This window comes from Rhinoderma darwinii, chromosome 3 (assembly GCF_050947455.1).
Source record: "Rhinoderma darwinii isolate aRhiDar2 chromosome 3, aRhiDar2.hap1, whole genome shotgun sequence".
Classification (NCBI taxonomy): domain Eukaryota; kingdom Metazoa; phylum Chordata; class Amphibia; order Anura; family Rhinodermatidae; genus Rhinoderma; species Rhinoderma darwinii.
Window position 1 is genome coordinate 173,755,193 of NC_134689.1, and position 27,645 is coordinate 173,782,837.

Sequence of the window (27,645 nt, forward strand, 5' to 3'; positions counted from 1 at the left end):
ATGTGTATGCAACATGTGCCTATATGTGGGCACCCAGTAGTTGTGATGTGAATCACAGCTTGTCAAGGGTCTTGCTATCATGTCGCGATGTTGTATTGAATTTATTTAATGAGAAATTGGAGTCCCTAACCAAATTTAAGCAAGCGTAATGGTATGCGTGCTTTCGTATTCAAAGAGTAAACTCAAACTAATACAGTCATTATCAGCAATGTTGAATAATAATTTATTTTGAATCCATCTCCACAGTAATATCTAGCTACATGACTTATGCCAACAGAAATCTTGGCAAAGTAGCCAACGAATACTTTAATTGGACAAAAACAGCTGTAAAATACATATTCAATGTACACTGTCTCAATCAAACACGTGTCTGAAGTATGAGATGTGGTACATTACAAACTTTGTATGTATTCCAATAACCAGGTATATAAAACAGTTTATTTTGGTATTTACTTTGTTATCATGAAAGTATAAAAAGAAAAAAAAAAAACTAGAGTAATAAATTTCCACTTACAATAGATATATTAATGAAACAAAATGGCTTCTTCAAGTTTCCGTAATTCAATAAAATGAACCATTTAATTTCTTCACAATTAATTCTGTATTGGTAAAGAAAGCAGTTATATATGAAAAAGAAAATGTAAAATTGTCAAATAGGTCTGCTTACAAAAGAGAAAGTATAAACAGTCACAAAATATATAAAATGCCACATTGAACGAGGCAATCACGCTCTACCTAAAAAGGTAGCCTACTCCTTGACAGCCCTACTCAAACGGTAGTGACTGATAAAAAGGCATTATGTACTTTGGCTCCATCAGGAGACTTTTCACCATGTGTCATGAGTTCTTGGATTGTCATCCAGTTGTCCAGTATCTTTTTGTTGCGTTTTTTCATCATTTTTTTATGACTCAGTTCAATAATACTAACTTCTTTTCTGCTTTCACTGCCACTCTGTGGACTTTCTTTAAGACATTCCAACCTGCTACGCATCATGAATTCCCTCCTCCTTCTTTGCTCTTTTGCTCTCATAAGATGCTGCTTTCTCTCCTCCTTACTCCAGTACCGTCCCATCTTCATCTCACTCATTGTATCATCATCTGTGGTCATTCCGCTTCTCTCTTCCTTGATTTTTAAGGCACGCTCTTTTAGAAGTTTGTCTCTCACCGGCCTTTTAGTAATGTATCTTGTACCATCACTTCTTATTTTTACTTTCCATTCCATCCTGGGCTCTGTTGACCTCTGTGACTCTTTACACATTGTTACTAAATTTATTTGACTTTGTGAATATTCCACTGCTGATTTCTGTTGGACAAGTTGCATGTAACTTTGATAATGTCTTGCATGGACCGGTATATTTCCATGCCTATATACTGAACTGTGATAAGGGGAAAGATATGGAATTTCCTCAGTGCTTCTCTTCCTGTGATCTAAGAATGTACTGTAGTCTAGCATATTTCCTTGGAATTCTGGGCTAAGATTTGTTTCATTGGTTTTAGATTTGGAAGGGGTATTCTCAATGCTGCTTAGTCCAGATGATAAATGGTTTGTAACAATAGTGCTTCTGAGATTCTTACGGTTTGTAATACTGATTATTCTTTGAAGAGAACTGTCTGGGGATCTGTCTACTGTCAGAGGTGTGCTTCTACAGCTTTCTGCTGTGTTATAAGCACTAGAGCTGTCCTTATCAGATCTCTCCGTATGTTCTCTGATATTACCTACTTTACTTCTTTGTACTTCAATACTGGAATTATAATTGCAAAATTCATCATCATGAATTTCCCAAATGTCTCCACTTTGATTATTAACATTTTGGCGCCGGTGTGCCTGCATAATACTCTGGCATTCAAGTTCAATACTTCTAAGTTCTTCATTTAAAAGTTGTAACTCATGCTCTACTCCACGCTCTGATCTGCTACATTCAATTGTGCTGCTGGAGTAGTACAGGTCATATTCTCCTCGATTCCGGATTTGGCACTTAAGCTCTAGCAATTGCCGGAACCTGTCACACTCTTCTTCTTGATTGACAGCGAGATCCGAATCTATGTATTCCCCAGAAACCAAACTTTCATTGCATTGTAGTTCAGTGCTATCTAATGTATCCTGACTTTGTCTTAAGTCTGCATTTTTCTGTAGATGTGTAATGTTGTGATCTTTAACTATATTTTCCATCTCGGAGCTCTCATCAGTGCGGCCCACACCACTGTCTTTTTCATGGTTATTGGATGATGAAGTTGCTGTGTCAGTTGTACCATCTTCCTCTTCTGGCTTTTTTTGCTGAAGGAAAGAAAATATTTTATTAACTCATTTTAGTAAATTGCCTCATAGGCAATATTAAATAGAGCATGGAATTGTGCCTTAAAAGAAATACAGGATTTACAATTTTACAGTTAGCAAAAATGCTTACACAGGCAGGGTTTCCTCATCTGTACATTGTAAACAATAAGGAGTGTATTTTTGGATGAATACGGTCCGTGTATGATGAAAAAAGAAAGTTATGAAAATATTCACATTTACAGAGGATTGTAATAAGGGCTAAAGCTTCTCCATTCGAAAGAACCTGTCTAGCAAGGTTAAATCAATGATCTGTAACATAATAAAAATATTTGTTGTGTCTTACATAGAGAGTTAGTTTCTAGCATATTTAATTAGTATAGTAAGACTATATTGTCATCTGCCCGTTGGCTTGCAGATTTTTAGTACGACTGATCCAAACAGCGCCCAATGGAACCCAGTGACTTATAATGGGGTATGTCAGGATTCAATTGAGGTTTTCGTCATTTTGACAGTTGCCTGCTGCTCTATTCTTGCCATTAAAAGTGAAAGAAACCTTGACAGAAGGACTGAACGTCAGTGTGAACATAGCCTTATATGTACAGTTTTTTCTAAAAGGACAATAAGAAGACAATATTTGAAGAATGCCAATTAAGAGACTCATATAAGAAGAAGCTGATCGACGATTTTTAGCTATACATATGAAAGTTACACATTTACATTAACTTCACACCACATCTTTGGTCGGTAAGCATAGACTTCAATCGATGTCCATAGATATACAAATGCCCAAAGGGTGTCCTTTTAGCATATGTTTGGTCGATATATACAGTACTTTGCAAAAGATTTAGGTAGTTGTGGAAAAATGCTGCAAAGTAAGAATGTTTTCAAAAATAGAAGTGTTAATAGTTTTATTTTATCAATTAACAAAATGCAAAGTGAATGAACAGAACAGAAATCAAAATCAAATCAATATTGGGTGTGACCACCCTTTGCCTTCAAACCAGCATCAATTCTACTATGTACACTTACACACAGTTTTTGAAGGAACACTGCAGGAAGGTTGTTCGATTTTGGTTGTTCCATCTGGGAGAACTAACCACAAATCTTCTGTGGATGTAGGCTTCCTCAAATCCGTCAGTCTCTGCATGTAATCCCAGACAGACTCGATGAGGTTGAGATCAGGGCGCTGTGGGGACCATATCATCACTTCCAGGGCTTCTTGTTCTTCTTTACACTGAAGATGGTTCTTAATGACATTGGTTGTATATTTGAGGTCGTTGTCCTGCTTCAGAATAATTTTAGAGCCAATCAGAGCCATTTTTCTGCACCCCAGTTCCTATGTTTTTGTGCATAGTTGAGTCACTTGGCCTTGTTTCAACGTCGAAAGTATGGCTTTTTGGCCGCAATTCTTCGATGGAGACACTTATGGCCAGACTTCTCCAAACAATAGATGGGTGTAACTGGGTCCCACTGGTTTCTGCCAGTTCTGAGCTTATGGTATTGCTGGACATCTTCTGATTTCAAAGGGAAGTAAGCATGATCTGTCTTTGATCTGCTGCACTAAGTTTCCTTGGCCGACCACTGTGTCTACGGTCCTCAACGTTGCCCGTTTTTTTGTGCTTCTTCAAAACAGCATTAACAGCACATCATGAAACCCCAGTCTGCTTTAAAATCTTTGCCTGGGAGAGAACTTGCTGATGCTGTATAACTACCTTGTCTCTTGTTGCTGTGCTCAGTCTTGCCATGGTGGACGAGTGACATCAAAACTGTATTCCACAACCTTGCCTTTGTAGCAGAGTTTGGCTGTCCTCTACCCAGTTTTATTTTCTTTTGGCTGTCCTTCACCACTTTGTATTTTGTTAATTTATAAAATAAAACTATTAACACTTGAAAGCATTGTTACTTTGCAGCATTTTTCCAAAACTGCCTACAAGTTTTGCACTGTACTGTATGTCTGTGTTGAAAAGCATAGTCGACTACCTATACAAAAAAAAGTATGCCATGCAGTATATGTTTTTTGTAATGACAGAAATATTCATCTGTATAGACATGCAGTCACATACGTCTAGGTCTACATACGGCAGGTCTGTTTCAAACAGTCCCACTACACTTAAATGCTGAACATCATGTAGCCTTTTAACAAAACTTTATAGATATTGTCAATATATAATGGGCAGTGGCACTAAATATTGCTCATCGTATATCCTTAAGAATAGGCTTTGTTTTGTGACACATTTGCCTTGAATATAAATAAAATGACAAAAACTTGTTAGTTAAGGTAGAATGGAATGTTTTTAATATTAATACTTTAATTAATATTATTACTATGAAATATAAACACTGTATGTGCACAATTATATTTAAAAAAAAGTCTCACATGGATTAAAGGGTACCTTTGACTTTTCAGGATAAGCTACCATGTGTGTGTACATGAGGAGTAGCACTATTTCTGGCCATTATATGACTTTGATTTTGCAGTTTTTAGCTGTTTTCCCCTTTGCATGCTATATGTGTAGTTTGCATTTCTCCCTGAGCTGGGGGGGGGGGGCGGGGTTGGTGGAGACTAGCAGCCACATACTACACACAGTAAGAATAGGATAATCTGCTCCATAACCTTCTCTCTCTCACTCAGAAACAGCCCCAGGATCATGGAGGACATACATAGAGAAGTACTGACCTGTAGTGATGTAATTAAAGTATTTTGGTTGTGATAGCAAGTTTTTATGCCTGTTGTTCTGCTCTTATCTACTGAACTTCCTGCTTACTCTTCCCCCTCCCCTCTCCATAGGCCTCTGAATAGGCTTAGACATGTTTATTCTGATACTTGTGAGCTGCAGTCCGACTCCAGATGAATAGAGCTGAATTTTCAGAGTAAAGGGAAACGATCGTTCAAAGAATGCTCGTTGACAAAAATTGTCTTGTGTAAACAGGCCAGTGATCAGCAGTTAAATGAGCAAAGGCTCGCTCATCTGCTGATCGTATAGTTTTAAAAAAGTTAAATATTATCGTTCTCGACAGCACATTTCCCTGTGTAAACAGGGAGACGTGCTTCTGACATGATAATATTGTATGGGGATGAGCGATCAGAGTAATGACCGCTCGTTCCCATACATAGCTCCTTGTGACAGGAGCTAATGAGCGCCGATCAACAAGCTGTCTCGTTGATCGGCACTCGCTGCAGCGGGCAAATTTTTTTTTATCATTGAAGTGAATGTCACAGTTTACACTGATTTATTTACTACTATAATGTAAATTATCATATTTCTGTTGTGGTTTTTTTCCCCCACATAGACCCTTTCATTGTAAGCACAGATTTATTTTATTTAAGATTTTTTTTTTAATTAATAGAATTTCCGTAGCATAAGGTGGCCACTAGGGGAAGCAAATGAACACATATTTAGTTAGTAATATTGAAAATTCAATAAGAATATACATATGTATACTCAGTTTGCTCCACCTAGTGGCAGTCTTTTGCTTCAGAAATGTTATTTAACAAATCTATGCATATAGAAAAACAGTCACTGAGCTTCGAATCATATTACAGTATAGTATGAAATAATTTTTATCTAAACTGGGACATTTCTGTGTGATACTTTATTTATTTTTTTACATAATGCTGCTTGGTTACACATTCAAATGACTATATTTTTCCTTTTCTCTGGCTAATGCCACTGAATTATAATATATGTTCTTACCACAATGGCAGTGCCTAAAAAGAACTATTGTTTTTATCAAGAATCTATACATTAGTTGATTCCATCTTAGTGCTTCAAAGTGATTATTTTTATGACACATATTATATTAATACTGTTATTGGCAGGAAGATAAATCCTGTACAAAAAGGGAAAGCAACTTTAGAAACGAAGAATGCTCTGGGCAATGCAGTATTGTAATCTCATGTAAGAGAATAGTGTCCTTCAACAACAATCTGTATCTATTTTGAGAAGAGGTAATTTTTTTATTTTTCTGTTTTACTGTAAATTGTAAGAAAGAAAGAAGAATAACTATGTTTAGTAATTTGTACCTGTTGCACTTCATTAGCTGGGTATTGCATTGTTTCATGACGTTGTTCTTCCAGTATTTGCATGTTTAACTCTTCCAAGAATTCATTCCTTTCATCATCGAGCCAGCCTTCATCCAGCTGTAAAGAATACATTAGTATATGACATTAGTACTAACACATGGTAATGTGGTATAAGCCCTAATAGCAACGCCTGGCCACTTCCTTTCATCATAATAACTCTTTTGAAATACAAGCTTTTTATACTTTGCTTTACACCAAAATAATAATGATAACATATTCATTCCCAATGCCTTTCATCCTGCACATAAACAATAAGATTCATTTGTTGATAATGTGTAAGATCTTGTAACATTTTGGAAAAATATACGCTGCAATAAACAGTTGTAAATGTGTATGTTCAGTGACCTCTCTCTGGTGTCAGGTGCAGGCCAGGAAGTTGCCATGAATGGATCTCATATTCAACATTATTCTAAATTTTCACTTCAAAGCTAAATGTGCAGGAAAATGATAAAATTATTTAAAATCCAATGGCAGAAATAAGTTTGGCTTAGAATCAATGGATAATTTCACACTGATGTCCAAACCTTACAGATACTTAGAAAAATATATATTTGATGTCTCTCAGAAGGGAACTTATATATGTACCACATAGAGATAATAGTAATAATCTTCCAAACTACATCACACGCCCTGATATTATATACCATGGCTTACAACATATTGATTGCATCCAAAAGTCATTGGGTTATGGTTATGACAGTCACCAGATCATCATAGCTCCAGTTAATTTTCTATAGCAGCAAGTTTAGTTTGACTAACTTTTTACTAAAAGCCATGATGCATCTGCATGTTCATCAAAGGTACTGTATATACATCTGGGTTTCTTTCTAATTCATTTACAATTACAAATTGCGGGGTATAGAGAAAAGACCACGGCGCCACATAGCGTAACTCAGTAGGGTAAACTGATGGAGGAAAACAATATCATGCTCACCAGATAGCTTTAGGATAAAAGCGGGTAAACCACGAGTGCTGCTGCCAGATCCAAACCGGTTGCCGAGGGAAACCGCTGATTTGATAGTAGGTTGGTAGAGAGAAAAAAGCGGATCTATCACGGCGCTGCTAGGTGGTGCAAGACGATGGAGAAACAAGTAGTCTCTTGTAATATTTGCTGAAGGTTTTATTGCAGTAGCAACGCGTTTCGACACCGGACTGGCGTCTTCATCAGGCATAAAATTGTGTAAAACATGACAGTATATATACACACCACTGAGTGGTGATTGGCCCAATTCAGATGAGGCAGAGGTTGACATAAAAAAACCGCCAAAACACATTGGGGGTCAAAGTTCAAAAAAATAAGAATACAAATAAAATTGAGCAAATAACAAAGAAAACAATATGCACTGAGGTTTAGGTGATAAACATAAAGGATACTGGAAAAACAAATATTTAAAATGTATAACAGAGGATAAGTCGAAAAGGAAAGCGTGTCACATCTGGATTATGGGACTAATGGGAGATCGGTTTTTTATTAAAAAATAATAAATAAATATGAGAAAGTATCTAAAACAGTGGTAGGACGCCAGGGATGGTTGTTTATTTTTATTTTTTACTTTTTACTTTTTTACTCCTTTCGTGATAGTTTGTCAGTTTCAGTTTTTTATTGTTTAAAACGTTGTCAAGGAGACCATGTAAACTACGGTGGCCGGTGGGGACCAAAGTTGGAACGCATGAGGTGGAACGCATGGGGTGGAACGCACGATGGCCCGCACAATGACCCGCATAATCCGGCTGGTTCGTGTGGACGACATAGGAGAAAAACGAAAGGCTTCTGCTGGGGGTAACTAGGTAAGGAGATTGAATCATACTGTAGTAAGACATTAATATGTATGTACATGGGGGATGTTATTTTTAACTTAAAATGTCCGGGTTTTGTATATCGGGACATGGTTACTAGTAGTATTTCAGGCAAGTAAGCTATAGGAACGTAGGGGCTAGAGGCTATTGGTATGGTTAATCCAAGCTTGATTCCGAAATGTCATTTAAACCCCTTGGATGTAGTGTGTCCATTTTGAAAATCCAATAATTTTCCCGTTGTTTTAATTTATTGAACCTATTTGGGACATCTGGATGGATATGTTCTATAGGAGTGATGCTGATTAAGTTAAATTGGCATTTATGTATCTGGGCAAAATGCCGAGACACACTATGTTTTATGAAACCTGTGTTAACGTTGAACCGGTGGTTATTAACCCGGGTTCTCAGGCATTGGGTGGTTCTACCAATATATTGTAGTTGGCATGGGCATTCGATAAGATAAATCACGTATGAACTCCCACAATTAAGGAATGTTCTGATAGGGAAAGATTCATTGGTTACCGTGGATGTATATGTGTGTTTTTTATTACAGATGATGTTGCAACATAGGCAACGGGAATGACCGCATTTATAGGATCCTTTCAGACCGGACAGAAAATGTGTGTTGGATGACAATTGTTTTTTGATTCTACTGGGGGCTAGAATATTTTTTAGGTTTAGAGACCGCCTAAAGGTGATGTTAGGTTTAACCGGGATCAGGTCTTTTAGAAAGGGGTCGCTCCTGATAATGTGCCAATGTTTGCCCAAAATTGCCCTAATAATTCTGTTTCCTTTATTAAACGTGGTAATGAAATTGTTTTTGAAATTATTAACAGGTACTGTTTTTTTGAGGGACGGATTTAGGCAGGAGTATTGTGTTAATTCAGTGGCTTTTGTTCTTGCGCCTTCTATTAATTTTGGGGGAAAGTGTTTGTCGATAAACCGTTTTTCTAGAACATTACATTCCTTTTGATAAATTTTCTCTGTACTGCAGTTTTTCCTGATCCTCCTAAACTGTCCAAAAGGTATGTTTAGGAGCCACGGGCGATGATGGGCGCTTCTGAAATCAATGTAGCTGTTAACATCAACCTGTTTAAAATGGGTTTGTGTGATGAATTGGTTGTTAACTTTATCGTGGCTGAGGGTAAGATCAAGAAAGTCAATGGAAACAGGGGAAAATGTGTATGTGAAGGTTAGTTCGAAAATGTTACTGTTGAGGTTTTCAATGAATTGGGAAGCTTCTTCGTTGCTTCCTTTCCAGACTATGAACACGTCGTCTATATACCGCCTGTAGAGTAATATGTTATTCTTGAACCGATGTGAGCTATGGATATATGTATTTTCGAAGGCACCCATGTAGAGGTTTGCATAAGCTGGTGCAAACCGGGTGCCCATGGCACATCCTTTTACTTGATTGTAAAATTTATTATTAAAACTGAACGTATTATGGTATAGAATGAATCTAATACAGTTGATAATAAATTGGACTTGTGATTCAGGGATTGTAGTGTTGGATGATAAGAAAGATTCTGTTATTTCAATGCCTTTATTATGTGGTATGTTGCTGTACAGTGAGGTGACGTCGGCTGTCAAAAAACTGATTTGGGGTGTGAGAGGATCAAAGTTGAGGTTATTCAGGTCTCTGATTAATTGCGCTGAGTCTTTGAGGTATGATGGTAGATTGAGTACTAGTGGTTGCAGGTGAAGGTCGACGAAATGGGACAAGTTACTGGTGAGAGAGCCAATTCCGGATATAATCGGGCGTCCTGGGGGGTTAGTAAGTGACTTATGAATTTTGGGTAAGTGATAAATGAAAGGCATGTTCGGAAAAGGGACGGACAGAAAAGCTTTCTCTTTTTTAGTGAGGAGACCATCAGTGTCGGCATTATCTATGAGGTTTTTGTATTCAGATATGTACGTGGATAATGGATTAGAGGTAAGTGTATGATAGAAGGACGTGTCACTTAGAATTCTTGTAGTTTCGTGGAGATATTTTGTTTTATCTTGGATTACTATGCCTCCTCCCTTATCTGCCGGACGGATGACAATGTCGGCATTTTTTTGGAGAGTTTTCAGTGCTTTCCTTTCATTTGGGGTTAAATTGTCAGGGTGGTGTGTTGGTGTTTCAATTGATCTAAAGTCATTATTGACAAGGGTGGAGAAAGTTTCCAAAAGGGGACCCTGGTGATGAGTTGGATAAAATGTTGACTTAGGGTGAACGTCTACTGGGATAGCGTTGGTAACGGAATTATTTAGGGGTTGTTCAGGAACAACAACAGGAGTGGAAATATGTTTAGCCATAGCAAAATGTCTTGTCAATGTTAATTTACGTATGAATCTGTTGAGGTCCATGAATAGTTCAAAGGAATCGATTGATGATGTTGGGCAAAATGAAAGGCCTTTACTTAGTAAACTGTGTTCATGAGAATTCAAAGTATAAGAAGATATGTTGAATATTTTTGTTATTCCTGGTGGGGGACAAGGTTCCTCTTTTTCCTGAGGGAAGGTTTGTTTATTTCTGTTTCTATTTTTTCCTCCTCTCCGTCCTTTTCCTTTATGTTTATCACCTAAACCTCAGTGCATATTGTTTTCTTTGTTATTTGCTCAATTTTATTTGTATTCTTATTTTTTTGAACTTTGACCCCCAATGTGTTTTGGCGGTTTTTTTATGTCAACCTCTGCCTCATCTGAATTGGGCCAATCACCACTCAGTGGTGTGTATATATACTGTCATGTTTTACACAATTTTATGCCTGATGAAGACGCCAGTCCGGTGTCGAAACGCGTTGCTACTGCAATAAAACCTTCAGCAAATATTACAAGAGACTACTTGTTTCTCCATCGTCTTGCACCACCTAGCAGCGCCGTGATAGATCCGCTTTTTTCTCTCTACCAACCTACTAACAATTACAAATTGAATTTACCATGTCCATTAGCTCCATTAATTTTTGAGCTTCTATAAAACCCCTGGCAAAAATTCACACATTTCTAGTAATAATTTATTTAAAACTGAACATAAAATCAGCCTTTGAGCCAATGATATCATATTAGCTTTCACAAAGCCTGATTTTTCTTTACCTAAAGCGATGGAGGTTCTGGATGCAAATAGCAAGGTTTCCATATTTAAAAAATGTACTTCACAAAATGCCAAGTACTTCATCTGGGGACTCCTACTAATACTTTACAACCATTATGTACTAAGTACCGTATGCATTCCTATGGGAAAGCCGATCCCTAACATGTCTAGGTATTCAACTGGTTCACTAGATCCTCTTTAGATATATTTCTTGTTGATTACAAACTAGTTTACAATAAACTTTAAACAGATATGTAAAAAATTATGCAACTTGAAATATATTGGCTTGATCACATTTAGTTAATTTAGGTGATGGTTTTATCCCAGATTCTTTATTTCTTCAGAAATGTCCATTACAGATACGCATGAAACAACTTAAAGATCTATAATCCCTTATTGAAAAATTTGATTTGCAAAACAAACCATCCTGAGTACAAGCTGACATTTTATACCATCCTATTTTCTACCTTGGTGAAACATTTTTCCATTTCCCAAAATGGGTTGTATATTTGTCTACAAATAAGGCATGCGTTCTTAGGGTGGAAAGGTCAAATTTCTGGAAATATTACTAAATTTGCTAAACTACTGTCTAACTCAACAAGGCAATTCAAAGGTATTTCTATATGTTATTGCATGCTGCTAGATTCATATCACACTCTCCCTTATCTATTTATGAGTAAATGAGAATTATACATTTAAATAATGCAAGAAACTTTTACTAACATAATAAAGGTGTCATAGGAGTCTAATTATCTTGAAAATTCTAGAAAAATATTATACAGATTGTATTATACACCACATAAATTGACAAAAGTATATACAGAAATCTCAACCTATTGTTGGAAAGCTTGGAAAGCTATAAGCAACTTCCAAACACAACTTTGTGGTTAGAAAATAAATCTTTCTATGCTTCCATTGCTACATTCAATAAACTTACATTCTTTTTACTATGAACATACGTAATGAATGATGATGAAAGATAAAGTCCACCATCCAGACTTCTTTTTAATGAATTATCCGTAATATAAATAGAAAAGAAAAGTAGATCCGGAGTTTTTTGTATATAAAATATAGCTTTTACTTGTTTCTCTTAAAAAATTACTTTAGAAAAAACACAATACAGACAATATATAGAAATGTACTGAAATTTTGATGCTCATTCAAAGCCTGTATCCAGTATCGTGAGGTGATACGACATTAACAGCAGTTCATGCGTGTGTATAATGAATAGAGAGTGTTCATCAATTTTCGTGTCTAGAGATCCTTTCAGGTTAGTGACCAACAGGTAATAACAATGAGTGACCCACAGGTACGGGTATGGGGCTCAGTGCCACCCTACCCGTATGGATGTCATCCGTTTTCTCTGACAACCTTGAGAGCTTGCTGTCCGATGGATCAGGAAAAGGCTTATCTGTATAAAGGATCTCCTCTGTGAACTCTCTTAGTGTAGTTAAAATCTTCCAACGCGTTTCCTCACGGCCACATGATTCTTCAGGGGAGAGGGGCCATATCCAGCTAGATCCAAGTTTTCAGGAGTGCTGGGGCAAAATAAACAGGCTGTGTGTCTGCAGGCGTGCTTGCAGTGGCAAGAAGTCAGGTACGTCTGTAGTTCCTTATCTGTCGCCTGTTTCCTGGCGTCTGACGTACATTTCTATATATTGTCTGTACAATTGTGTTTTTTCTAAAGTAATTTTTTAAGAGAAACAAGTAAAAGCTTTATTTTATATACAAAAAACTCCGGATCTACTTTACTATGAACATACGACAGTTGTATTGTACACTATTAGGCTGCATTCACACACAGCAATTTGATGCATTTTCTTGGATTTTGTCGCAGCATTAGTTTGCGCAACAGATATTACTTTAAAGTTGATTTTGTTGCCGGTTTGTAGCGTTTTTTGGCTCAGTGGCGTTTTATTCCAAAATGCAGCATGCTCTAGGTATAGCGTTTTTTTGGGCATTTTTCCCATTTTTCTCTATAGGATTCAAAAACGTCAGAAAAAAAAAAGCCTAATCAAAATGTTACAAGCTTTTAAAAAAAACTGAAAAATAGTGTGTGAAGGATGCCATATAGCCACTAGAATTAAAATTGCCAAATACTGGAAAGAAGCTATACCTCCATGATATAGACACAATTAATAAAAACTGCTAATATGAGAAACTGTCTGGATCAAGTCAGAATAAATATAATATCTTTGTTAAAAAGTGGTCAATATGGCTTAAATCGCCTCATAACGAAACTCTTTCATCTGTATAGGTCACACTTTGAATGATGTGTATTTCTATGCCAGTGCTTTTTACTTTTTTATAAAGGTAACCACACACATGGCGGATGTGTTGCGGATCTACCTGCAGCAAAATGTGTTACGTGTGGATTTTAGTGTGAATTTTGCTGCAGAATCACCATGGATTTCATCCCCTCTACATTGAGAAAGGTAAAATCTGCTGTGAACATCTGTAACAGAATGAGCATGCTGCAGATTTGAAAATCCGCAGCCTGCTCTGAAATGTTTTGCAGCATGTGGATGAGATCTCAAATGTCATCCACATGGTTGGTACTGTAATACGCTGCTGATTTCCTGAAGCATTTGGTCCATGTGCAGGGGGTCCTAACTCATAATCTTTATGCAAACCTAATAACAAAATCAATAATAATAATAATCATTATCATCAATTAATACGTCATAATAAAAACTAATGGTAAAAAAAACAACAACATAATCTGTGCTGCAAAACTAACAATTAATTTTAGGAGTATGACAGCACTCCTCACTTAAGACTGGAATACAGATACCTCACAGAATTCGCATTTTAATGGGACTGAGTGAAGAGGGGATTGCACATACGGGACAAGGATTTATTGATACTGTATAATGCAGAGCATACTGAAATCTACTTAGGATGCTTTGTCCATGTAAAAATGTGATGGAATATTTACCCACACGTATATCAGGGTGTATGGTAATCTGATAGCACATATTATACATTTACAGTGTACAATGTGGTAACAGCATATTAAAGACATTAATATAATTCAATATATGACACAAAAGTTTATCTTCTCAATCACTGATATCTGTCCACCTTTTATACAGTGAAAGGAGGGAAGTTATCAAATCATCGATTCACCTAAAATTAATGCCACCAGAAGTGTGAAGTAGAATCTAATGAACCCCTTAAGGTGGTCTTACATGGGGCCGTGTAAACCAGTGCTGATCAATGAGACAGGTTGTTGATCGGCGCTCGTTGGCTCCTTTTACAAGAAGCTAGCATGGGAACGAGCGCTCGTTACTATGATCGTCTCCATAAATTTCTATCATGTCGGTAGCATATCTCCATTTTTACTGTTATGATCTAGGGGTATGTGGACCCACTAGTCCGCTCTGCCGTAGCGGAGAGGCAGCTGGCCAAGTCACAGTCTATGCAAAGTCTATATAACAAGTTCGTAGCACAAAGGTACCTGAGATAGTTCAGACAGTGGCAGAGGCTCTGGCACGGATGGGGCTAGATGTGGCAGGTTGTGCCAGACGTGGCAGATGATACCAATAGTGGCAGATGACACCAGACATGGCGTATAACAGCAGGAGTGGCACGACACGACTCCAACACTAGACAGGCTCAGTAACAAAACACAGCACAGGATACAGGTAGCAGGGCATGGGAACACTGGGAGCAGGATAACACTAAGGGACCATTTGCAATACGTACATGGGAAAACTACAACAACATTCAGGCAAGGAAGGGAAGGGCCCAGGGTGATCTGGGGATAGGTTAGGGAACTTTAGAGAGTGTCCACAGGGAAGAGTGCGCGCACCCTACAGCACAGTCCAGGACGAGAAGGCTGCACCAGCTGGTGTCTCCTGGGCTGGAGAAGCTGGCAAATGGCTCTGGTTACGGACGTTCGCCGAAGGTTAGCAGCGGTGGTCCGTGGCCGCAGTCATAACATTTACACAGGGAGTTGTGCTGCCAACAAAGATACTATTTTCGGCATTTAAAACTATACAATAAGCCGATGAGCGAGCATTTGCTCGTTCATCGGCTGATCATTGCGCTATTTACCCAGGGCAATTATCGGGAACTTGATAATTGTAGGTGTAAAAGGGCCCTTAGTCTTTACCTACAACCTATACAAGAAATTGATGGCCTTTGTTTCAAGGGGCCCACAGGCTGCTTTCCCCTACTAGAAAGGGAGATGAGATGATGGATAGATAGATAGATAGATAGATAGATAGATAGATAGATAGATAGATAGATAGATAGATAGATAGATAGATAGATAGATAGATAGATTTGGGCAAAAGTATAGAAAATGAACATCTGTGCAACCTTTGCAACTGCACAGGGACCTAATAAATAAGAGGGCTTGCTGAATTGAATTTTGTGGTTCACATTTACTGGTGGATTGGTAGAGAGACAAAAGGGGCTGCTCTATGGTAAGCTGCTGGAGACCAACGGCCCATATACTATTCTTCATGGGGCTCCTTGTTGTTACTTTAGCAACTCTCCGGCTATAAGATGAGATCCTGCTTTTTGGCAAGTGTTGTCTTCATGAGACAACCCCTTTAAATGTCTAAACTCTCAAATAACAAACAAGAGAATGAGTTTTATTTACAAACATGGGGGACCACAATGTTGACCAGGTTTGCCCCAAGCTATGCTAACCTCTATATCGGAAGTTGGGAACGGATTACCTTCAGGCTAACGTGGACCTATGGAAACAGTTTATAGATGACATTGTGTTCATCTGGACTGATACAGAGGAATCACTTTTGGATTTTTTGGGGGAAAGTAATAACAATAGTTCCTTCTTAAAATTTACTCCAACCTACAGCAGATCATGTAATAATTTCCTAGACCTCAACCTTTATATAACAAAGAATAGAATAGCTATCAAAAGTTTCCATAAGGAGGTTGATAAAAAAAAGTTTCATTTTTGACAAGTTGTCACCTCCCTATGTGGCTTCTAAATATACCAAAGAGTCAATTCATGCGAATTTGCCGTAATTGCATGGATATTTGAAGTGCGCTCACGCGCTGAGCACGCTCCATATTCTGTGGGTGTCAGCTGTGTTTTACAGCCGACACTCAGGACTAACTGCCAGGAGTAGCAATCACGCTGTTCCTGGATGTTTAACCCCTCACATGCTGCAGTCAATCGTGAACGCAGCATCTGAGGCATTGAAAAGAGGCGGGCAGCCCCTTCCGACAGCTCATCGCCCCTCGCAACGAGATCGGGGGATGACGATGGCTGTTGTGGCAGCCCAGGGGCCTAATAAAGGCCCCCAGGGCTGCCTTCACGCTGCCTCTGTTAAGCCCTGCATGTGGCAGGGCTTAACAGATGCCTGTAAAAATGACGATATGCTGCAATGCATTAGTATTGCAGTATATTGTACCAGTGATTTAACAATCGGTGGTTCAAGTCTAATAAAGACTAATAAAATGTGTAAAAAGAAGTGATATAAAGTTTTTAGTAGTGCAAATAAAAAAAGTAAAAAAAAAACCCTTTTACCCTTTTTCCTCTAAAGTAATGTAAAAAATAAAACAAGTAAACAAAATTGGTATTGCTGCGTCCGTAAAAGTCTGAACTATTACAATATAGTGCCGTAAAAAAAAATCTAAATTGTAAACCGCCAAAGTCTCCGTTTTTTGGTCACCTTAGCTCCCAAATTTTTTTTTAATAAAAATGGATAGAAAAGTCATATGTACCAACAAATGCTGCCAATAAAAACTACAGCTTGTCCTGCAAAAAATAAGCCCTCACACCGCTCAATGCACGGAAAAATAAAAAAGTTACGGCTCTCAGAATGTGGAAAAACAAAACTATTATTTTTTTAACAAAAAGTTTTTTTGTTTTTTTAAAGTAGTAAAATACAAAAAAATCTATATAAATTTAATATCACCGTAATCGTATTGAGCCACAGATTTAATGTTAAGTTGTGGTTTTTACCACAAGGTGAAAGACGTAAAAACGGAACCCAAAAAATAATGGAGTTATCGCAGTTTTCCCAATTTCAGCCCGCAAATAATTTTGTTTCAGTTTCCGAGTACATTATATGGTACTTTAAATGCTACCAATAGAAACTACAAAACCTCCCGCAAGCCCTCACACCGCTCTATTGACGGAAAAATAAAGACGTTATGACTCTTGGAATGCGGGAAGTGAAAAATGAAAAAGTGTCCTTAAGGGGATACACAAGAAGCAGGCCATTTTAAAAAACAACTTATAAATAGGGTATATGAACAAGCCTCTCTTGCTACTACTAAGGAGGAGGTTAAAAGAAACATTCACGTAATGAAAAAATATACCAACTAAAAAGGTGGAGATTTAAAAAAATCCCAATTATTACCCAATATCATAATCAAACAGGAATTTTCAGGCAATTAATGAATAAATACTGGGCTTTACTAAAACAGAATAAGATAACTTTTACCTGATGCTCCAAGATTTGGGTTTAGACGAGCAAGAACTGTTGGCAATCTAGTATCACCAACAATTGAAGAAAAATTTATTCATAGGAAAACTACCACAAAAAACTTTGAGTTTTAGAGCTTATAGCTGGTGTTATACATGTTGGGCATTAAAACAGAAAATCATGACATGAAGTGAAAAGCTCAGAGGGAACTCAAACCTTCCTTATTAAAAACATAATTAAGTGCCGCACTAAAGGGGTAATTTATGGGATTAGGTGCCCATGTGGTAAACTTTATGTGGGATGGACTAAAAAAACACTACACAAATTAATAAGAGAACACTTCAGTAAAGTAACAAAAAAAAGTCCTAGGGCATCCTTTATCCAGACACTTTGTGGCAGTGAAATAAAAGGAACTGAATTTTTTGGGATAGAAATAGTCCCTCAAGGATAAAGAATAGGGGATTATATTAGAAAATGTCTAGGGTGGAATCAAAGTGGGTCCTTGATTTATATACACTTCAAATGGATTCAATTGGGGAATTTAACTTTTTGTGTTCTAGATAATCTAGATAAAGATAGCCCTATAGATAATACCAGTATGAGCCCCCTACTATAGTTAAATTACATGCTAGTTACTTAAGAACCTAAACATATACTCTATAATGAGGAGAACATTGGTAGAATATGATCATACTGGAAATCAACATTAATAATATAATTGGTTTGTGTTTGTTGGTTAGTAGGAACTCAGAACTCCAAGCTATTCTGCAATAAGTGATATTTTATTTCACATATAGAGAAAAGTAGTACTCCAAAATTGGTTTAACATTTCGGTCTATACATCCGCCGCATATCCCTATCCACAGACATAATCCGTGTCTGAAGAAGGTCGGATGTATAGACCGAAACGTTAAACCAATATTGGATTACTAATTTATTCTATATGTGAAACAAAATATCACTTATTGCATAATACCTTGGAGTGCTGAGTTCCCATTTTTATACGTTGGCGTGGAAGCCTACTCATGCACCCTTGAAACTTGGAGTGCTGCGGGATCAAAAAAGTACCTGTTGAATGTTAGTTCTATAAAGTGTAGAAAGAAATATGTAGGGCTGCACTCCAGAGTAGGATGTGGTGGTGCTGTAAAGGTTCGGGTTTGGAAATCCACACTATAGGTCCATAGAAGAAAAAATTGACCACTCTAAGAACACATTGAAAATGGATTTTTCAAAATGCTTTATTCCAAATACTGGACTTTTTAGGTAAGCGATTTTAAATGGACGTTTTGGACTATCCAAGGCCTTTATCACAATCGGTGTGAGAAAAAAAGAACAAGTGTATAATGTACATTCTGAACAGTGATCACTTATATTGGAATGGATATAACATTTCCAAAATATTAACATAGGTATACAAATCTAAGGTAAATGTATGCAAGAATACAAAAATACAGTGAAGACGATAAATTGCTAGTATATGATGATTTAAGGATGATTGGAGCACGGTTTAGTCTTTTCTCAACTATTTTGGCGAATGTCTTCATTACGGAAAGTCGTGTGATACTAAAATAGGAACCAGAGAAGGATTTACTATGTTACATCAAGAGGTAAAATATGCTCAATATTCATTGAGTAAAAAAAAAAAATATATATATATATATATATATATATATATATATACATATATAACAGAAATATATATTCGCATGCAAATACATACACGTAGATCATAGGAGTGTATATCAAGAAAAGAAACTAAAAGAAAAATAAAGGGAGAATCCATGACAATATACATTGCAGCCGGTTAACATGGACAAGATATCACAGAATAAAATAAAATGCATATAAAACAACTTAGAAGAGAGGGAGGGGTATTGACAAAATACCCCTCAGGACCATACCATAAAGTACCGGTAATAAATGTGCATAGAAAGGAAATAGAATATAGGCAAAGGATGAGACAAACATACCTGTGTATAAATTAGATAGATAAAATGGATAAGTATATATCTTATTCTGTGATATCTTGTTCATGTTAACCAGCTACAATGTATATTGTCTTGGATTCTCCCTTTATTTTTCATTTGTTTACTTTTCTTGGTATACACTCCTATGACCTAGGAGTATGTTTTTGCATGTGCATATATATTTCTCATATATATATATATATATATATATATATATATATATATATATATATATATATATATATATATATATATATATATAGGAAGTCCACCGTCCAGCAGAACCAGCTTTAAAGGTATAGATGGGTGCATGCCTTGGGAACCCGATCACAGTTCCATATCCAATAAACATCCAATGATAGGCAGCACTCCAATGTCAAGGTGAAAAAATAGCTTTAATGCACGAGGGCTATTAAAGCTATCTTTTCACCTTGGCATTGGAGTGCTGCCTATCATTGGATGTTTATTATATATATATATATATATATATATATATATATATATATTTTTTTTTTTTTATTTTTTTTTTGTATTTTTATTTTATTTTTTTTTACTTATTTTTTTTTTTACTCAATGAATATTGAGCATATTTTACCTCTTCATGTAACTGAGTAAATCTTTCTCTGGTTCCTATTTTCGTATCACACGACTTTCCGTACTGACGACATCCGCCAAAATCGTTGAGAAAAGACTAAACCGTGCCCCAATCATCCTTGAATCATCATATACTAGCAATTTATCGTCTTCACTGCAATTTTGTATTCTTGCATACATTTACCTTAGATTTATATACCTATGTTAATATTTTATAAAATGTTATATCCATTCCGTTATAAGTGATTACGGCTCAGAATGTACATTATACACTTGTTCTTTTTTTCCTCACAGCGATTGTGATAAAGGCCTTGGATAGGCCAAAACGTACATTAAAAAATCGCTTACCTAAAAAGTCCAGTATTTGGAATAAAGCATTTTGAAAAATACATTTTCAGTGCGTTCTTAGAGTGGTCAAGGTTTTCTTCTATGGACCTATAGTGCTATAATGTGAACACCGGAAATAGGGAACATAGATCCTTTCCTACAAATAACTGATGTTTGGGAAACAAATATAGGATGAAATATAACTATTTACAGTCTCAATGATTGTTGCAGTGTTAATACTGTATATTAGCATTATCATTTTTATTTTTTTAAGTAATAAATTGTGTGGATACAATAATGTCTTATAAAGTTTACGTATTATCCGTTATGAAGGTATTGTCCAGGGATACGATTTACGTAGCCCCTAGGGGCATATTTTATTTATCCAGCCTTTATGGGAATCCTCCATTTATTTAAACATATTTCCAAAGAATAGGGCATAAATAAAGTTTATATTTAGATTTACATTTTTAAGTACATACTTAATAAACACTTTATTATTTTCTGACTATTGCAGGAAACTAATATTCTTAATGTTGAGAAATTCAAATGGGGAAAATTACATGCTCCCCATGTTATATTGAAATACCACCACAGTTATCACATGGGGTTTAAAAGAAGGCTATGGACCATCATTAGCGACTCCCTGACAAAAGGAATAGTGTTTTTTTTAAACACATTGGATGGACTCTTTTTGTCCAGTTTCGGCTGCTGTACCACTTTGCACGAGTAGTACCTCCAAAACATGTGGTAAGAAACCCCAGTTATCTGGAGTATGCTACTGGCCGGAGGATCAACTATTTCCCATCTTACTGCTTGCATTTTTTTCAAACTGAGCTACTTTATTGGAATCCGAACTAAAAGAGACTTTAGGAGATACACATCTATTAAGCAGCGTTTTCAACAAGACACAGATGATTTCATAAAAAGGACCGCGCTTCTGCTACATGGAATACAGGTAGAAACACTTTCACTACTCTTTCATAGATAGATAGCTAGATACTGGGGGAATCTAGTGTTTTTAATGCAATATTGGAAGTCTATTGGAATGCGCTACATACAGGTCTGTACGCAGTTTGATGGTGTGATTTGATCTCAATTAGCTGTTTAAGGTATTGAGTATTTGTGCACTGTATGTGTTGGAGTGCAAGGCTATATATTCTTTGTTTTAGCAGACAAGATGTACTATACATTTTATGTAATTTCAAGTGGTAATGGCCGATGATGAATTAAGACCATAAAAATACACATTTTTGTTCTAAATAAGAGGTGGAATTGTTTAAATGCATTTGCTGCAGAAGTGGACTTGGAATAATAATATAGTTTATCATTTAAAAGCAGTGCCCGCTATATTTAAACCCTCACATACTTTAAGCCATAAATGATGGCATAATGTGTATCTAAAAAGTCTTATTTGGTCATTTTGTGCTTTTTGGACTTCGGTTTTACTATAATCCTTAGTCAATTTATAGAATTGGCTTATATAAAAATAATAGGCTTCCTCGACCTGAAGTCATATATTAATGTTTATTTTTCAAAATATATTGTCTGACATTTTCATTCTTATGTACAATTAGCTTATTTAAAAACACTCAATTGATATATGTTTGAACCAAAACTATTATTTTAAGTGTACGATGGATTTCCAAATTAAATAGGAACATTGTTTCAACAGCATTTAGAGAAAAATGGTCACTACATAGTAAGTAATCATTCAGTGAACATCAATGTTGTCTTACTGTATTTACTCATATATCTTTACTAACCGGTAAATCTGGCCTTGCAACCAGAAGAACAATTTTCCTGCATTCATCATTGGAAAGTAAAGCCACTGCCTCCTCTCTGTTCTGGATATCTTGGCCATTAATCTAGGAAAAGGAATGACACCTGCAAATTAATTTCTATTTTCACAAGGTAGCATACAATAAAAGCAAATATCCCTTCATTTGTGGCGAAAGTATGAACAGCAAATCCCGTGCACTGGGCTCATTTTCAACTCTTGATAGTAAATGCTTTCACTCAATTATGCGCTTACTATAAGAACTGTATTGATCGGTGAAGAATGGTGAATATCAGAGGAAGCAGTTATGTTCATAAACGTCCGAGCTGAGCCCCGGTAACATACATCTAGCAACACAATTAACCAGCCTCTGACAGGTGACGTTCATCTTTCTTCGCTCAGAGTAATGGAAGTGTCACTCTGAGATAATAGTGCCGGTAGAAGGAAGAATGGCAGCACAACAGCTAAAATCAGTCATACTAGAGACTTGCAAAGAGCCAATTAGAGAGCTACACTATTATATCTCACAAGGCAATGCTTAACAGACAACGTTGATTGCAATTCAGCTTTATCATTCTAAGATCCTGTAGAACATCTTCAATATACAACAAACCACAACATAGAAACAAGTAATTTATTTTCTAAATGCAGCTCTTTGGGCTTATAAGGACATATGACTAGTTACCGAAATTAAGTAAAAATAATTATTTGATGGTAACATTAGCTTTATATTTGGTAAAATATATTAACACATAAAAATACAATTCTTGCTAATTAATGTAGTTTATTATTTTAATAACTGTATTTTTATTTTATGTATGGACAAGAAGGAAGAAATTTACATCTCTATGTTTCCAGGGCTGGCGGCATTTGTTTTAGCAGAACATTAGCATCATAATTCATGACAATAAAGCTCCTTGAATCAAACATGCAGCACATGATGAACTATCAGAGATCTATTTAACGGAGAAAGATGCCCAATTATAATAATGAAAGTCCTAGGAGTTTAGGTGAAAATGTTCTCTTTGGGGAAAAAAAATATTCTACATGCATAGTTTTTCATAATTACAGCCAATTTCATGTAAGGACTATTCATTTTAGAAGCTCTGCTGTCAATGTTGTGTCCTGCTTATCTGCTGGTGTAAATGACATTTACTTTCATTACAGTTTTGTTAAATCTTTGGAAACAAAAATACTCCCGCAATTGAGCAATGAAAATTTAAATATATGGTCGGTATAATTTAAATGGTTTTCCTACACCATAAAATCCCAGTCAAGTACAACATAGCTCTCACTAAAAAAAAAAAAAGTTAAAAATAAGCATCATGTGTCTGCTGAAACCAGTTGAATCCACGTTGTGTATTGTACATTTGATCAGGAGAAACCTCTATGCACAGTCATATTATTGCTTTTCTCCATCCTTCATCCCGACGCTCATAACTCTTTTATTTTTTGTACGACGTAGTTATATGAGTTTTTTGCGGGACGAGTTGTACTTTATGTAGGTACCATTTTTTGGTACAAATACATTATCGTTTAATTTCTATACATTTTTATTTTGGCGAAAATGCAGGAAAAAAAGCAGTTCCGCAGCAGTTTTAATATTTCTTTTTTTACACCATACACCGATCATCATAAATAATGTTATACATTTGTTGTACAGGTTGTTATGGTCGTTTTGATTTTTATTTTGTAACTGTAATCTACTGGCATAGATCTATATGCTAGTACATTAGCCTGTGTACTGATTGTACACAGGCAGTTGTTAGGGCATACCTCAGTATTCCCTAACAACAGGAAATATTTTCAGACAGCCCTGGGGTCCTTCAATGGACCCTGGGCTGTCTGGCCATATAAGTTATGGGCTTTGATCGCGTCACAGTTATCTTCTGTGATGCGATCAAAGTGCAGTCCCCTCTCCTTGAACGCCGCGATCAGCTTTCATCGCGGCATTCAAAAGGTTAGCGGCAGAGAGAAGATGTTTCTCCTCTCTCCGCTGTTAGAGTGGGGCCGTGGCTGTGTATTACAGCCGTTGCCCCACTCTCGATCGCGCGCACAGACAGTTGTCACACAGGACGAGAATGCTCGTCCTAATGCGCCAAGTATTGGCTGCTCAGGACGAGCATTCTCATCCTGTGTTGGCAACCAGTTAAACCATTAACCCCCCCCCCCCCTACCACAAAAGCAAAAACAAAAAAACACAAAAAAATTAAAATAAATAAATAAAAAAGACGAACACCCGTCGATCTCCCCTAGTTAATTATAATTCTATTATTCAGCATAGACCTCTGTTCATCTGTCATAGATTTAATCCATGGCTCCCATATTTGCCTGAATTTATGGTTTTTGTTCTTACTGTTATAACAGCCAAATTTGATATTTATATTCCTCACTATTAATCTATGCCAGTCTATGACGTTTGGAGCTGTCTGTGCCATCCATCCTTATGCTATAATTAGCCTTGCAAAAAAAAGCATAATGGTCACCATTTTTGTCTTGTTGTGAAGAATATGCAACTTGTCCAGTGTTCCAAGTAGCCAAATCTCCGGATCCTCCGGAATCACAAGTTTTAAATTTCCGGTTCTATACATTTCAAAACATCTAACCAAAATTGGTATACCCTAGGACATTTCCAATATAGATGAAAGAAATCTGCATCTAAAGCCCCACATCTGATACATTCCCCTGTATATCTCTATGAAAAAAAATTCATGTCACTTGGAGTCAAATATAGGCGGTGTACAATAAAAAATTGTATAATTCTATAAGACCTATTCTAAAGAAACCTGCCAATACCACCATTGATCTTCTTCCATCAATTGTGTATCATCAATTGTGCCAAGAGATTTTTCCCAATCCTTCCTACCCCTTTGATTCCACTCCTCCTGAGTTTCCCTTTTTAATTTCTTATAGATCAGAGATAATAAACCTCTTTGTCCCACTAACTGATATAAATTCCATAGTGAATCAGAAGACTCAATAGAGAATAGGGTTTTATCCACTGTTGCTTTCACTGCATGGTGTATTGGAAATATTTGAATCCCATTTGTAATGAAATATTTAATCCTTTACTCAGTGTATCCCACTCTTTCAAATCCCCATTATGAAAAAATTGTTTGACCGGCATTAGTCCATATTTTGACCATCCATTCCAGTCATTTATTTTATTGACCTCAGTAATATTATAATTGCCAATCAATGGCATGAAACTTAATGCTCCCCTCGTGTTATACAGTTTTCTTAATTTAATCCATAATTCAGAGATCTTATGTATCAGCGGAGATTCCTTACAATTCCTAACTCTAAGTTGACCAGATTCAAGTACCTCCAATATATTTCGCAGGGATCCCCTACTAGTATTAACGATGTCCTGTATAAAAGGAGATTGTTTTCTAGTCACAAGAGTAGAGATGAGCGAACCGGGAAACCGAACCCGGTTTCGGTCCGAACATCGCGAAAAGTTCGGTTCGCAGCGAATCCGAACTTCACCGTGTTCGGCCGAACACGTTTTGACCGAACCCGGGTGGGCAGAAAAAACATTACAAAAATATTATACTAATCGGCAGCCACTTGTCTCTATCAATCACTGATAGAGAGAAGAGGCTGCTGATTAAAAATAAAATAAAAAGCATTTCATACGTACCCGGTCGTTGTCTTGGTGACGAGTCCCTCTTCTTCCTCCAGTCCGACCTTCTTTCCTGACGTGGCAGCCTGTGATTGGCTGCAGAGGCCGCTGCAGCCTGTGATTGGCTGTAGCGGCCGCGGCAGCCTGTGATTGGCTGCAGCGGCCGCGGCAGCCTGTGATTGGCTGCAGTGGCCGCGGCAGCCTGTGATTGGCGGGAGTTTGGCGTGAGTACGAATGACTTTGGTGCTGTGCACCCATTTCTCTCCTTCTCAGCATTTAAATCAGGGGTTTCAAGCATGCGGCCTGCGGGCCGCATGCGGCCCCTGGGGCTGTCATCTGCGGCCCGCGGGACACAGAGCCGCTAGTATCGGCTCTGCTCCGAGACTCTGGAATTCCCTGACATCGTTGTCCACATACGAACAGCGATGTCTGGGGCTTCCCCAGAGCTGGAGTCCCAGGCAGAGCGCTACTACAGGCTCTGCTATGGGACTCGGTGGAATTCCCTGACATAGCTGCCCATATATGGACAGTGTGTCAGGGTCTTCCCCAGAGCGGAGTCCCAGGCAGAGCGCTAGTATCGGCTCTGCTCCGGGACGCTGCGGAATTGCCTGACATAGCTGCCCATATATGGACAGTGTGTCAGGGTCTTCCCCAGAGCGGAGTCCCGGGCAGAGCGCTAGTATCGGCTCTGCTACGGGACTCTGTGGAATTCCCTGACATCGCTGTTCACATATGAACAGCGATGTCTGGGGCTTCCCCAGAGCCGGAGTCCCGGGCAGAGAGCTAGTAGGCTCTTCCTGGGACTCCAGCTGGGCTCCTGACATGCCTGGGACTCCTGCTCTGGGGAAGCCCCTGACATCATTGTCGATGTATGGACAGCGATGTCAGAGGCTTTCCCAGAGTCCCGGAGCAGAGCCGACAATAGCGCTCTGCCCGGGACTCCGCTCTGGGGAAGACCCTGACACACTGTCCATATATTGGCAGCGATGTCAGGGAATTCCACAGAGTCCCGGAGCAGAGCCTGTACTAGCGCTCTATCCGGGACTCCGGCTCTGGGGAAGCCCCAGACATCGCTGTTCATATGTGGACAGCGATGTCAGGGAATTCCACAGAGTCCCGGAGCAGAGCCGATACTAGCGCTCTGCCCGGGACTCCGCTCTGGGGAAGACCCTGACACACTGTCCATATATGGGCAGCGATGTCAGGGAATTCCACAGAGTCCTGGAGCAGAACCTGTACTAGCGCTCTGCCCGGGACTCCGGCTCTGGGGAAGCCCCAGACATCGCTGTTCGTATGTGGACAACGATTTCAGGGAATTCCAGAGTCTCGGAGCAGAGCCGATACTAGCGGCTCTGTGTCCCGCGGGCCGCAGATGGCGGCCTGCGTGCTTGAGACCCCTGGTGTATATGTACATGTTTCAATACTGCGTTAGCCACAAGGTCATGAATTTCTCATGACCCACCTTTAAACATGAACCTAACTTCTGTATGTTTTCTGAAGAGAGACATTTTTTTTTTTTTTGGCCTGTGACTAGCTGCAGAGGCCGCGGCAGCCTGTGATTGGCTGCAGCGGCCGCGGCAGCCTGTAATTGGCTGCAGAGGCGGTCACGTGACGTGCGTGACCGCCACTACAGCCTGTGATTGGCTGCAGTGGCGACATGGATGAAACGTCATCGCTGGAGGCCGGACAGGAGGAATGTAAGTATGAA

General features: G+C 37.8%; 1 protein-coding gene across 1 annotated transcript in view; it reads right to left on the reverse strand.

The window, feature by feature from the left end:
* Positions 1-218: 218 nt before the first annotated feature.
* PDZRN4 (PDZ domain containing ring finger 4) overlaps positions 219-27,645 on the reverse strand; it is a 152,684-nt gene continuing 125,257 nt past the window's right edge. Inside the window, exons 6-8 of the mRNA XM_075855034.1 lie at positions 22,299-22,400; positions 6,299-6,415; positions 219-2,274 (exon numbers count right to left, since the gene is read on the reverse strand). Coding sequence (XP_075711149.1) covers positions 769-2,274; positions 6,299-6,415; positions 22,299-22,400 — 1,725 coding nt within the window. The 3' untranslated portion in view covers positions 219-768. The remainder of the gene's footprint in view (positions 2,275-6,298; positions 6,416-22,298; positions 22,401-27,645) is intronic.